The following is a 15299-nucleotide window of genomic DNA, read 5'->3' on the forward strand; positions in this document are numbered from 1 at the left end:
AAAAAAAAAAAAAATATATATATATATATATATATATATATATAGTATTATCTCATAATGGTAGTAACTACAAGACAGCCCTGCATTCTCCCCAGGCCTCAAATAAAATGGGATTATGCCAGAGATGTGGGCCAGGTAATTTTTGTATTGTTAGATGTATTTGTTTAATGCATGAGGCTGAGTTAGTGACAGGTGTACCTGGTCAGTAATGCTCATTTATCACTTCAGGTCTTGAACTGTTTCTCATATTAAATACTTTTAGGCAGGAGGTAAAAGCACAGGGAGCCAAAGTTTCATATTTGCACACATAGCACCATTCTTGGATAATATTTGTAAACTTACCTCTGGGTGTGAAGAGAGAAATGAAGCAGCAAGAGTGCTATAATAACAGTCCTTGAGGCCCCTTGGCTTGTTGAGTCATTCTATGAAAATTTCAGACACAGAGTCCTAAAACTTTAATGTGGAAATGTGTATTATGGCCTGTTTTCTGTTACAGCACCCTGCATTCTCTTTCCATTGTAAACACAATGTAAATAACCTAAAGGTCTCACCACTTACTGCTTCTCCTCCTGCTAAGAGTGCTCTTTACTTAATGGAGAGGACACTTATCTCCTCAGTGGGCAATCTTTTCTTATCCCTGGCCTGGAAGTTTGAGCTATGCTTAGGCAGAGCCTGAGTAAGTTTCTGTGGAAAGAGTCTTGGAGTTAGAAGGAAGATGATTATAGGTAGACGCATGATTTTAATTTTCTTACTATAAAATTGTTTGTAGGTGATATGGGCTGAACAACAGTATGAAAAAGAGAGAAGTAAACGTTCAGTTCAAAGGGACTCGGCATGGAATCTCTTCAACGATCCAATGTGGAATCAGCAGTGGTACTTGGTAAGTACTGAAGGGTCTGTGTAGCATCTAGGTTCTTCATGCTGTTACATCCTCGTCATGGTGGATCTGTATGTCTGTGTTTATATCTGTATTAAGATTTTTAGAGAACAGAACATATAGAATAAATCTATCTATATATAATCCACACCTATCTATCTCTATCATCTATATATACACACACACACGCATATCTGTATATGTATGTGTGTGTGTGTGTGTGTGTGTGTGTGTGTGTGTGTGTGTGTATGGGATTTATTAGAATGGCTTGTGAGCTGTGGTCCAGCTAGTCCAACAATGGCTGTATATTAATGGAAGGTTCAAGAACCCAGTAGTAAGTAGTTTAGTCCATGAGACTGGATGTCTCAGTTGGTCTTCTGTATATGCTGGAATTGTTAATGCCTGTGAAGAAATGGGCTGGCTAAGGAGAGCAAGCAGGCAAAGAGGGAGCCAGCTTCCTTCTTTCATGTGGAGCAGATTAAACGTGGATCTTCCAAACTCAAAAGATCTACACTAAAGGTGTATCTTTTTACTTCAAAGATATGGATTAAAAGGGTATTTTCCCACATCAAGATCTGCATTAGAAGTGGTTCTTTCTACTTCAAATGACATAATTAAGAAAAAAATCTGACAGGTGTGCCCAGACACTTGGGTTTTGCTTAATTCCAAATGTAGTCAAGTTGACAACCAGGAATAGCCATCACAGTATCTAAAACAGAATTTGGCAGAAGCCTATGCTACCTAAAAAGCAGGAATGACGAAAGTTCCCTGGCATGGAACTTTTGTTTTGATGAATGAGTGTCTATAATAAAACCATGTGTTAATAATGCTTCCTGTCAAAAAAAATAATAATAATGCTTCCTGTCTTTGTGTCTTCTTAAGTGTAGCTGGTATAAGTACAGAATAATCATGTACTGGCAGGAAAGAATTTCCAGAAACACCACTCATAATCACTATGGTGTAATTTACTCTAAATAATCCTCTAAATCACTCATAGATATTAGTCACCACAATATGCAGTCCAAACTGACAGTTCTTAGACATAATTCAGGCAAGAAATCTATGAATGAGTCAAAAAACAGAAGTGTTAAGGAAGTTTATTTACAAATATTTAGCTTTGAAAATTATTGTTCCTTTAAGATGTTTACCAAGCCTTAATTGGTGTATGGACAATGTTGCTGCTTCTCTTAAATGTGTTCTCTGATGTTGTAATGTCAAGCCTCTAAAGTAGGGACATAGGCTACTAATAGAATAATTTGCTACTGGGAATAGCATAAAAGTTAATTTTCATAGCCACAGACTAAGGTTTTTGCTCCTATATTAGACATAGAAAGCCATGAGTTCCTCACGCCGTTCTTTTAAATTAAGAAATACTTGCTGATTCCAGCAGAAGATGTGCCCATTAACGCCTGTTGTGTATTGACTATTTTAAGAAAATCTAAGTTCTATTCTAAGTGTTTTATATCTAACTCATATACTATATGAGTATATATATATATATATATATATATATATATATATATATATCTCATCTAACTATATACTAACTCATTTTCTCTCACAACCATCTCATATTATAAAGGCAAAACTACTAATTTTAACTGTTTCAGCGAGGAAGGAACAGAGACATTGCAAAGATGAATAATTTATTTAAATTTCATGGGCAGTAGTGGCAGTGCCATAATTCATGGTCCCAGAGGCCAAAGTCTAGCCTTGACTGTCCTGGACTTGCTTTGTAGACCAGACTGACCTCAAACTCACAGAGATCCACCTGTCTCTGCCTCCCTGAGTGCTGGGATTACAGGCATGCACCACCATGCCCCGCTCAGAGGCCACATTCTTAACAACTATACATTATAATGACCCTTGAAACATTCATGCAGGCCTTTGTCTCTAACTTTGCCTAATGAAAAGATTATGTATTTCCAATTCTTCTGATGCAGCCACACAATTGCCTAGTGAATTTTCCCCACTACAACATTTTCATATGGAACATCGACAAGGTGAGAGCCCATTCATAGGCAAATTATTGCTGTTACTTACACAGTGACTGCTGACTCCATCACCAAGTAACTGGTGCTCGTTTATGGCATGTCTCACATACTAAGAAATGTGTTTATATCTGTGTTACCCTGTTGCCCAGCTCTTCCGTACAGTCCTACATCAGGAAAATCACCTGAAAGGAAAAGAAAGTATTTTTATGCATATGTAAATTACATGTACATAGAAAAACACTGTTAAATTGCAATTTCTAGTAAGACTATAGTCTCCTAGCCATTCCAGGTGCTTATTTCTCTCTTAGGAAAATATTTCTACAATAACTACAAATAGTAAAAATTCATTGTGGCAACGAAGGCTCAGAATTTCGGAAAGATGAAAACACATACCACCAAGTAAAGCTTCAGTACAAGGAAAATTTGAGCTCCTTACTATAACTAGAAAAAAACAGAAAATATGTATAGTTAAGAGGCCAAATATAGCTGGGTGCAGTGGCACATGCCTGTAATCCCAGCACGCAGAGAAGCAGAGGCAGGTGAATCTCTGTGAGTTCAAGCCCAGCCTGGTTTACAAATGCTGCAAAGAGAGACTCTGTCTCGGGAAAAGAAAAAAAAAAAGAAGAAGAAGAAGAAAAAGGAAAAGGAAAAAAGAAAGAAGCCAAAGATAATTCAACTCTCATGGTTTTTCATTAGACTATAAGAATAACATAAATGGGTTATTTGGCTGGTACCCTCAACTTTGTGTTTTCATTTTACTCAATTGCCTTATTCTTGTTTCCCAAGAGAAAAAAAAAAATATGACCTTAAGTTCCAGTTAATCAAGAAAAATCATGATTTCCCCAATGTCTTTTATTTTTCTTCACTAGCAAGATACCAGGATGACTGCAGCTCTGCCAAAGCTGGATCTTCATGTGATACCTGTTTGGCAAAGGGGCATTACAGGCAAAGGAGTTGTTATTACTGTACTGGACGACGGCTTGGAGTGGAATCACACAGACATTTATGCCAATTATGTGAGTCTGAGCTGTCCTGTGTCTATCACTTAGGGAACCATCTCTGCAGACATGGAGGCCTTTTCCTTTGTTGAAGAGAGGTGGGCTGCCCTAGAGTCGGCCTCTGGACCTGCTATCAGCCGGTATAAACTGGTTTTGTTCTAGTATACATAAGGCAGAGTTCAGCAAACTCAAAGACTACACGTAACAAAGTATATTAGGAAATGGGATGAGGGGTGCTTAACATCAGTGAAACGGTTAAAAATTCTTCAAACCAGGAGCCACTATGCATTGACAGAAAAGCAATCAAATCGAGCTTGAAGCCTGAAACTATTTTATTGGTTATTTTCTCAAATTCCTTATGGGTCAGTATCCCTTCATCTTAAAATATGTGTTACATGAATGTAATTCCCACCATACAAGATCAATATGAGTACCACAGTAAAAATGACCAGCCAAATATGAAAGAGTTTACTAGAAGTGGGAAGACAAGTAATTGCCAATGAAGTTCCTGATAGAACATGAACTCCATAATGGATCTATTGCCTTTATTACCAGAAGCCCGAATGTTTCATCTATCAAATTATCCTTTCTCTTTCTCTTGTCATTTTTACCCATCCAAAATTCCCCAGAGAAAATTCAAATCTAAACAGCAAAGGAAGACGGACAGTATGGAAGAGATTTTAGAAAAATAGCCTAGAGTAGAAATAAAAAAAATAAAAAATAAGGGAATAGTAATAGTGGTGACAGAGTAAGTATCTAAGTCAGAGAGATGCTTAATGGCAGCAGTTAAGATTTGAAAAGAAGATGGGCAAGAAAAGCTTTCTTGAGTTTCAAGTAAATTTTCAGCAATTAAATTTCATGACTTGTAACTGTGCCTAAAATTGCTAAGGTAAAGCATCACAGAAGTCAACTCATCCAGAGCCATCTCTTTGCATCTTGGTTATGGAGGAGTGAATGTCACCATATCAATAACTAGTCCTGTGGCCTTAAAAGTCATTCAACTTCTCTGGGCTTCACTATATATTTCTGAAAAATGAGACAGCTGAATCCATGGAATGCTGACTTTTTAGAGCTTTATGAGTATCTGTGAAATATGAGTTTGGTACATCCACTGAGTGTTGGGTGCCTTGCTATTCATTATTGCTGGCTTGTGGATATAATAAATGTCAGACAGGCTAGAAGCTCTAAAATTCACTCTTTGGTGCTGGCTTTGAGGATGGAAAAGCTCTGAAGGTAAAAGCTTTTATTACACTATGTTGTTATTTTTTTTGTTTCTTTAGGATCCAGAGGCTAGCTATGATTTTAATGATAATGATCATGATCCATTTCCCCGATATGATCCCACAAATGAAAACAAGTGAGTAACTGTGAATTTTGGAGGATTGAAGTTATGTACAATGCTTTTACCTTGTTTTGGAGACTTATGTTATACATTTGGTCCAATATCAAGTCCTGATAATTGTAAATACACTCTCCATACGATATTGCATTGCTTTTAAAGCAGAAACAAAGACCCATTTTGATATTCGTTTTAGTTTATAGAAGTATATTTAGTTTTCATGTTTCATAAAGTTGTCTCTCATATGTTATGAAATTAGGCCCTCAAGTGTAATTATTCGTAGCTTTAGGGAAACTGTTAGGAATATAATGGATATAAATTTTATACTTCCCTTTACCCTTCATGTTTGATATGAATCATAAAAAAAAAACACAAAGGAATGTCCACAAATAAATCCCAACATCTAAAAACTTTCTATTGTGGAAACAATCATGCTTTCTAATCTAATTCTACCCAAAGGTTCATGGCCAGACAGCAGGCAAAAGGAGTTCAGCTGAGGTCTGGTTCTTACATTCAGCTCCATCTCTAAGATGTTGAGCAGTTAGGAACCTTCAAGGGGAGAAAAATGGGAGAGTGCCTAAATCTTAGGCTAACAGCGTCTCCTGCTTCAGTCTCACAGTACAAGGGAAGACAAGAACTAGTCAGTCCTTCCAAAGCTAGAGGCCAAAGACTGCCAGAAGCCAAAAACTTTCAATCATCTCTCCTAACCCTAGAGAAACTTCACTCTAGAGACATACAGTCTCAAAGTAGCCTGGTCTGTACGAGCACTTGCCCTTTTCATACTGATATTTCTTACAGGTTTTGAGGAGACATTCAAACTTTACATTTTCTTCACATAGAAGAGACTTTCACCAAAAGATAAGAAATTGAGGTCAAAATTGGGGGTTGTTGCTATAAGGACAGGAACCATTTTGAAAACTCCTGGTGTGTGAAACATCATTATTCATGAAATATGGAGTGGTTCTCTTTCCTCTGGGGTCCATATGCCTTGGGTAGTAAGTTCAATTTAAAGCTATTTTTATTTGACCTGCCTAAGGAACACATGCCATGTCTACCTTCTTCTGACCCTTCTGGTGTGCATCATTTATGTAATACCAACTCAAATGGTATCCCTCTCCACCTCAATCTTATCTCCACCTAGACTCTCTTCCAGCTCCATGCCACTCACTCTAACCAACTTTACTCATCCTCCTTAATTATATTTGGGTACCCGGTCCCTTCCCTAGGAAGATACCAGATTTGAGTACCAAACCACACATATCCCCACTCCCTGAAGACCAATCCTTTCAAAAAAGAGGCACAAAAAAGACCCACACTAGCAGCTCCACTTACCCTTGAGCTACCCACCATCTTGCACCTGCTTTCCACTCCCAGGTAGAGATCCCAGACATAGATTGCTAACATCATCATGTATTACTTAGGGAAGAGCCTGAGAACCTCCTTCTGCCTCTGAAGATTAACTTCAAAAATCCTATAAATCTGCAGAAGGCCTTTTTTTTCCTGCCTGATGAAGCAAGACTACCCCTGATACCCTACCTCCAGAAGGCCAGCACACACCAAGAAGAGAGACTGGGCCATATAGTCTTTGGCCTCATTTTTTAGATGTATTTCTTCCTTAAAGAAAAAGGACAGCGATGTCGCATTTATACACTACTCTTTAGTACCATATATCTGGGTTTGAGTAGCAGAGATAACCACAGAAATACCTTGGAAACCAGAACATTTCAGTAACTGTACAGTGGAAAAGCTACTGGAGTCTCCTTGGAGAAAAGTGGTACACATATTTCTCAGTTGAGGCAGTCAGAAACAACAGGAATACCAGTTCTTATGGAGAACTGCTGTGTGGGGTGAGCCTAACTGGCAGCTAGAGCTTTGCCAATTACTGGTTGGAGTGAAGATAGCCTTAGGGAAATTATCCTTTTCTCAATACCTCTACTTTTCTTCTACTTATCACCTAAAATGGGCGATAAGCTACCTGCTGTCTATATTTCTGGAAGTTCCTAAAAAAATGGCAGTAAGTACTTGAGAACAGGCATTACCTTACTAAAATTATATAAAGCAACTTTAATTGCACCCCTCATTAAGACTAAAAGTAATCTGCCTGGAGCCAAATGGTGAGTCTGGGTGTTTACTGAAATGATTTTGATGATAAGAACAATGGTAGTGGTGTTGACGATGACGGTGGTCAAGGTTTCTCACTTAGCAACTGAGATAGACTGCATTTCATCAAGAAATCAGCATGACAAGAATGGCATCGTTTGTTGGAGCAGAAGGAGAAACACATTTTGATTTTTTTTAGCCAGTTCAGAATCTGCATTTGAAATGAGAAAGGGAATATTTTTCAGAACACTCATGACTATCGGCAAGAAAGATAGTACCCTTTTCATTGATCAAAGTTACACTAAAATGAAATACTTACTTTCTAGCACATTTCCAGGCATAACATTCCTTAAGTTTAGAAAACAAGGGGCTCCATTCTGTTAGCCTATACAGCAACTGAAGACCTATTGGTTCCCAGTTCCATGATGATTACCTCCATAAGCCATCCCTAACACTGCTCTTCATAATTACTACTTAAGTAAACACAAAGAGGCACATATGAATGCCCCTCTGCCAATTAACAGAGGGATCATCAAACAATAATTTTTAAATTGTAGTAACTCTTATATTTAATCTGGCATGAATCTGTATTTAGTATTTCAACAACAATTGTGGATTATTTTTTAGTAAAATAATTAGTGTCATAAGGATGTTATGAGCAAAATAATTGTCATTACCTCTTGAATTTTTTAATCATTTTTAAAATGCCAATTACTACCACTGTTCTAAGTTAGTAGAAATTGTTTGTTTGTTTGTTTGTTTAATTACATTTAAGGTACATTGTATGAGCTGGAACACACACCTGACCCTGCTAACATGGCAAGAGCCTAAGACTAGATAGGTTATGGGCCCAGGAGGAAATCCAATGTTATTATTCGACTAAAGTAGCATGCCACTAAAATGATTGCTAATGACATATTGCCCAGTAGAAATCATAACTCAGCCCTCATCAGAGAAGCTTCTTGCGGTAGACAGAGCCAGCATCGCACCAGTGTTGCTGTCGTAGGTCAAAGGTTTGTCGCTTGGTGTTATTGATGGTTATTTTTCTCCTGCAGTAACACACAGAGCCTAACGGCACCATGATACTAGTCAGTAGAGGGGAGAATTTCCTAGTTAGGCACCAGTTTGATTTCTGGAAACAGTTTCTTCAGCAATTATAAAGCTTTGCTATCATGTTGTGGAAAAAAATAACACAAATGTCCGAGAAACACTCAAAAAATGTTCAACATTCTTAGTCATCAGGAAAATTGCTGTTAAAAGTACTTTGAGATTTCATCTTACCCCAATCAGAATGGTCTAAGATAAACTAAGGAAATGACAACACATGCTAACACAAATGTTGGGAATGGAGAACACTTCATTCATTGCTGGTGAGAGGGCAAGCTGGTACGGCCACCATGGAAATCAGTCTGGAGGTTCTTCCAAAAGCTGAAAATAGAATTCTCTCAAGATCAAATTATACCACTCCTGGGCATATACCCAAAGACCTCTACATCTTACCACTCATTACTTGTAGAGTTACTTGTCCATCCATGTTAATAGCTAGAAATTGGAAACAGCCTGGATGCTCACCAATTAGTGAATGTAAAATGACAGTGTGATACGTTTACATGATGGAATATTATTCACCTGTTAAGAAAAATGAAAATTTGAAATTTTCAGCTAGAAACAGTTATCCTAAGTGAAATAATCTAGACCCCAAGAGAAAAATACTACATGTTTTCTCTTAAGCGTGGATGTTGGCTCTTAAGCTTTCAACATGTGTACTTCAATCTAAATAACTACAGAAGTTAGCTGCCTAGTTAGGGACCAGGGGGAGGAACATATAACCAAGAAATGGGAAATATAATAGAGTGTTACAAAGAGATAAATGGGAAACAAGAATAAGATTAAATAAGGATGGCAAGGGAAGGGAGAGTAAAGTAGGGAATATGGGGAGAGACATCTAACCCTAAAGTCTTTTTGAAAAGTCATAGGGAAACCTTTAATGCAGAAGCTTCATTGAGTATATATTATATGAAAGAAATTTAAATGGAGTTACCACATAATAGGGAAGAGGATTATCCCAACTAGACATATTATGCCAGCAAGTAAAATTTCCAGTGACAACTACAGGTTGTATCCTATTGTGTCAGTGGCCAAAGGGTTCCAAAGTAAACTATTTTGAGATATCTTTCATATGTTCTGACTTGTACATATTCTCTAGAAAGTTTCAGGACAGCCTCACTTGCAGATGAGCCAGTCCTAACTCAAGAGAAAAGGTAAAATGGAGATTTAAAAATCACCAGCAGTTGATCTGGCTTCAGATGTGTTAGACCTTGGAAGCAGTGTACTGTGTCCCCACAACACCATCCATGGTTAGTCCGTCTGCCCGCTCAGCTTCAGTTTTCAGAGGTCCTGCATGGAAGTACAATGGACCCAACTTACCTGCTTCAGGCTCAGCGTTTACAAGGAGGGGCAGTATCTTCTTCCCCCAAATCAACATCAGTGCTTGAAAGTTGACTGAGGGGAAGTGTGGAACTTCAGAGAAAAATAGTAAGCAGAATGCTCTTGTTGGTTCAGTAACTTCAGGGATTTTGTATTCTGTGCTGGGAAGAATTACTCTACGGCCAGTGCAGTACTTTCTAAGAGTAGCTGGCTACTAGAAGTTAATCCTTTTCTTTTTCCTTAGGTCATCATATCTGCCCATGGCTCCTTTATTTTACCAGCAGCTTTTGTACTATAGCCAGGTGTTTCTGCATTGAAATAAGCTCACAAAATGGAGTCAGAATAGCATTCTCATAGTTATGGGCCTTCCTGGGTCAGTCTGGTAGAAAAAAAAAGACAATTATTTTCTCCAGAATGTCAGAACTGATGCTTCAGTGATAAAATTTGTGTGCTGTAGGGATGGATATATTCCACCAAATACTCTGAAATCACCATTACTCTCTTTGGCTGATTGGAAACCGGTTTTGTTCAGGCCTCGACCAGGTTATGAGACTGTCTCATTTTTCAGTTAGTCAGTAGTATCCCCAGAAAATCACAAACTCCTCTTAGAAGCAGAAAATCTTTGGGTATCCTAGTATGATGCATGGCCAGAGACACAGAGAAGGGCTAACAAGGGAGACTATTATATTTTAATATGGCTGATTGAGGACTACTTGATCAAAGTCTATTCCTAAAATACGAGGAACCATTTTACCAGGACCACTTATCCAAGGTGATTCCTAGAGCATAAAGTGGGGAACAATCCCACAGACAGTGCGTAAGGATCAGAGGCTGCATCCGTGACGCTAACCCTGGGTGTTGCTATGCTCGCAAGAACTCCAGCAGCCACATTGGCTGGGCTCTTAGTGTGTGTTCTAAGCACTTTGCACAAACTACTCATGTGCTCTTCACAATAGTCCTTTGGGGATAACTTATTGACCAAGACCGCACACCATTGCTTATTGGCAGAAGCCAGAATTTGAACTTACACGCTTTGCCCCCACTGTTATACCCTTCCTCTTGACAATTTTTATTTAACTTCAAGAGGGAGAACACAAAGAAGAAAGTTGGTAAAAAGTTAATACATCTAAATACCAAGAGTTCATGTGAAAACATAAATGTTTTACTTTTATTTCTGTTGTTTTATAAGTTTTACTTCTTTAATCTTTAGACATGGAACTAGATGCGCAGGAGAAATTGCCATGCAAGCAAATAATTACAAGTGTGGGGTTGGAGTTGCATACAATTCCAAAGTCGGAGGTAAGGCAGCTCTTTTCCTGTCGTTTGACACTTTAATTGGAGGCTGTGTTTCCTGCAATAAAACAGGGCTTGGGGGCTTTCTCCAACCCAAGAGAAAAATTAGTTCCTTACAAACTTTGCTGCAGGACTTGAGTGTGACTTGCAAGCAAATCAGAAGATCTGGATACCTTGAAGACGGATAGCTGAAGATAGCCTAGACATCCTTGAAAAAAAGAAAAAAAAAAAGTGGAAATGTTGAATGGTACTTGAATGAAATCTAATTTTCTCTAGGCTGTTTTAGGAGGGATAGCTTTTGAATTCTTGCTAAGAAATCAAAATGAATGGGTAAATTTAGGCAGAATTTCCCTGCTTCTCATTCTATACATATTCTTTGCTAATAAGCAAAGGATAATTTTTAAATGATTTTTAACTATATGTTCTTGTTATATGAAATAGCCAGTGCCAAAAAAAGGAGTCATTAGTAGCTTTGTTCAGTGTAATAAACTTTGAATTTAAACTGTTTTTAAAAGCATAACCACAAGGAAATCAATTGTAGAGTATGTCATTACAGAAAATTCACATTAGACGCTCCATGGTTACACTTTGAATTTGGCTATTGATTTCTTTTTAGAAACCAAATAAATATACATTGTAACATGGATATGTGTCCATTTCTCACCAACATAGGACACTCGTGTAGATTTTCAAGCATCACTTCTGATTTGTTTGTTTGTTTGATAATATCTTCAAAACGCTGTTCTAAAATTAAAGAAAATGAAGGCAGGTACAGATCATGTAATCAACTCACAAAAGAATTCACCTTTTATGTTGCTGATCCTTCATGTTTTGGAGAGGAATTGTAATCAGGATTTTAAGGTAATCAATAACAACCAGTGGCAGCATCAACCTAAAACAGCCACCTTCTTATCCTAAACCTACTGTGCTTTTTCATCACTCCAGCTTTTGGTGGTCCAGTCCCATTTTGAAAACAATTTAATGTATTAGGCATCTACTGTATATTAATCAAATATCATACAGTACCTTATAGATACAAATATCAGACAGTACCTGCAATAGGCAAGGTTGATTTGGGCATCATATTTTTGGAGCTTAAATCCAGACTTCCTGCTTTCAAACTGTGTGTGACCTTAGACAAGCCACTGTGTCTCTCAGGCCTCGGTCTGTCCACCTGTAAAATGCAAGAATTACAGCACCCATCTGAAATAGTAGTTGTAATGAGATGACTTTCTGTTTGTAATGTATGTGAAGTAGTGACTACGTATAATTCACATATGCCGTTATCATTACCTACACTTTATAGTTGATGAAAATCAGGTTAGGAGAGGTAAAATAGTTTCTTCATTATCAATACAGCTATGAAAAATCAGACCTGAAATGTTTTTCTTCCAAACACACCTCAAAGTATTCTGTTGTTATTGTTTTTGTTGTTTTTAGACAGGGTCTGTAGCCTAGGCTGTCTTTGAATTCACTGTGTAGCCAAGAATGATCTTGGATTCTGGATCTTCCTGCCTCCACCACCCAAGTGCTGGGATTGCAGATACTACTTCATATAGCAAAATAATTCTCTAAAAATTACTTGACTTTCACTGATCATGTGAATTACATATTCTTTCCCCTCTGTTTCATAGTAAAACGTAGTATGAAAATATAAAGCTGTGCAGTTCAGTGAGTTATAGCCCAAAGTCAGGAATAACCAGGTATCTGCCAGTCTTTTTAAAATTGCTTTTTCCTTTCGGGCTCTTGGATCCATGAGTCTAGTGATGGGTGGCAGGGTGTTGGAAAGCACAAAGAGCTCTCTTCTGATGAAAAACAATCTCCCTCAGGAGTGAAATCAGTCACTTTATCCTTGAGATTATTTAGAAGAAAAGAAATCATGTTCCTTAAAAATATTTCTCAGCAAACACATAAAAGAATAGCCTCTGGGTTACTTTTAATCCGAGCTTAGAAAGAATAGTTCCTTTCCTTTGTTAGTTTCCTGTTGTAGATGTGTCTTCTGTGGCTTCACAGTTTCTGATCAGGGCTCTTCTATGACAAACTGGGCTGCAGACATCATGGCATAGTCAGGAACATATGTGTCAGGGGAGGGCTGTTTGGTGCTATTTTTCCTTCTGAAAGCCCTCTGTCATCTGTCGCTTTGTTTGAATGCTAGAGGGAGAGGAATAGTGGTTGCTGCTTTTCCGCTTGTGTAAGGATGCCACTTCCTTCAGATCTCATTATTACTGGGAACAGCTTTGAACCATCAATGATAACAACAAATCACAACTGCTTTATAGTACATAATATTAACTGTAAAGGGAAGGCAAGAGGGTTTACAGACGTGGGAATTTGTGCCTTTGATGCTGTTAGGAACCACCTCACAGGTGCTGAAACATCCAGTAGCTACTTTAGGTTTTGGTTTGGTTTGGTTTCAGAAAGTGCTTTAAGAATGTGCTTATTAAGAGCATTTTATTTTTCTGTGTGGACTCACTGACATTCCTGTTACATTCTTGTTTTGTTGGATCTTTGTTTTGCTTAGGCATAAGAATGCTGGATGGCATTGTAACTGATGCTATTGAGGCCAGTTCAATTGGATTCAACCCTGGCCATGTGGACATTTACAGTGCAAGCTGGGGTCCTAATGATGATGGGAAAACGGTGGAGGGGCCTGGCAGGCTAGCCCAGAAAGCATTTGAATATGGTGTCAAACAGGTGAGATGCTTAACACAGACTCACATGAAACAATGCGGAGAAGAGAACACTTGTTATTGAGAAAGATATGATAAACTTTGTGGAAAAGCCTTTCACAACTTTAAATGCACTTAAAAACTAAATCATTCTTCAGAGAGGTGGATGTTCAAAATTAAGTAGTTTTCCATATGTGGGTCCAACATGGCACAGATATTCGTTACTTTTAGAATATTTACATTTTAAACTATTTCTTGTGGCTAGGGAGATAGCTCAGTTAAAAATGTGCTGGTTGTCCAACATGAAAACTGAGTTTGAGTCTCAGCATCTTGGTACAAAGGGAGGAATGATGGGGTGCTTGCACTTCCGGTGCTGACTCAGCAGAGACAGGCAAAGCGCTCTGAAGCTAACTGGCCGGCCAACCTCTGATGAGACACCTTGACTAAAATTAACAAGATGGATTAAAAAAAAAAAAAAACTAGGTCAAAGTGCCTCAGTAAAGGATGACTTCTGGACTCCACACATGTGCATGTACACCTGCCCACAAACGTATCTGAGAGCACACACACACACACACACACACACACTGCTTTTGAACATATTTCTCACTCAGTTTTTAGTAGGTAATCTACAATCTAGTCTTCCTCCAATTGCTGTGAAAATGCATCCTTCAATTCAGCAACACCCTGCCCTCCACATCACACATGGACCTGGGATCCTTACACCCCTCATACCTTGCTCTCTCTCTTGAGCTGGCTGTATTGTTGGACAAATTCTAAGTCCTTGAACTATGCAGAATGAAACAAAAGTAGAAGCTTTGGAGAGCACCAATTGAAATATCACAGAAAGAGTGGCCTTGACGAGTTCCATTCAATCCAAGAGTCTTTTTTTTTTAATGCAGCTGCAAGGCAGATCTGAATAATGCCTGATTTTCTCATTCTATCAGTCAGTCAGATGATTCAAGCAGAAATAGAGTAAGTTCAAAAATTCAAGTATAGTGACATAGTAAAGAGAAGAGTGAAAAAATATACTTCATGTACTAAAGGCCAGATTATGAATCTGCTAATAAAGACAAAAGGAAGAACCTTGCTCGACCACACTGCAGAGAGAGCTCTGAAGACAGGAGGCTGGCAGGAACACTCTCCCCCTTTTATGTAGTATACAATCTGACATTGATCCTTGAGACCCTGAATTCAAAGGCAGATTTCAAAGATTTGTCCCTGAACCGCAATGGATGATGATAGATTGTTTTAATTTGGGTTTTTTTTTTCTTGCAGGGGAGACAAGGGAAGGGGTCCATCTTTGTCTGGGCTTCCGGAAATGGGGGTCGTCAGGGAGATAACTGTGACTGTGATGGTTACACAGACAGCATTTACACCATCTCCATCAGCAGCGCCTCACAGCAAGGCCTGTCACCCTGGTACGCAGAGAAGTGTTCCTCCACACTGGCCACCTCCTACAGCAGCGGTGATTACACAGACCAGCGAATAGTAGGTTGCTTTGTTTCTGTCTTCTTGCTGAGGGAGAGGAGCAAGGCACACTTTCAGAATGATCCTCTTCCCTGACCTTTGGTGGAATTGATTTGCTTCAGCTTGATGTCT

The 15299-nt window shown here is 38.4% G+C and overlaps 1 protein-coding gene across 1 annotated transcript in view; it reads left to right on the forward strand.

Moving 5' to 3' along the window:
• The window catches only part of Pcsk1 (proprotein convertase subtilisin/kexin type 1), a 42430-nt gene that overhangs the window by 6348 nt on the left and 20783 nt on the right, over positions 1–15299 (forward strand). The window contains exons 3-8 of the mRNA XM_055604057.1: positions 770–880; positions 3741–3887; positions 5150–5226; positions 10946–11034; positions 13550–13722; positions 14976–15188. Of these exons, the coding sequence (XP_055460032.1) occupies positions 770–880; positions 3741–3887; positions 5150–5226; positions 10946–11034; positions 13550–13722; positions 14976–15188 (810 nt within the window). The remainder of the gene's footprint in view (positions 1–769; positions 881–3740; positions 3888–5149; positions 5227–10945; positions 11035–13549; positions 13723–14975; positions 15189–15299) is intronic.

This window comes from Psammomys obesus, unplaced genomic scaffold, assembly GCF_907164565.1.
Source record: "Psammomys obesus unplaced genomic scaffold, mPsaObe1.curated_primary_1811, whole genome shotgun sequence".
NCBI lineage: Eukaryota > Metazoa > Chordata > Mammalia > Rodentia > Muridae > Psammomys > Psammomys obesus.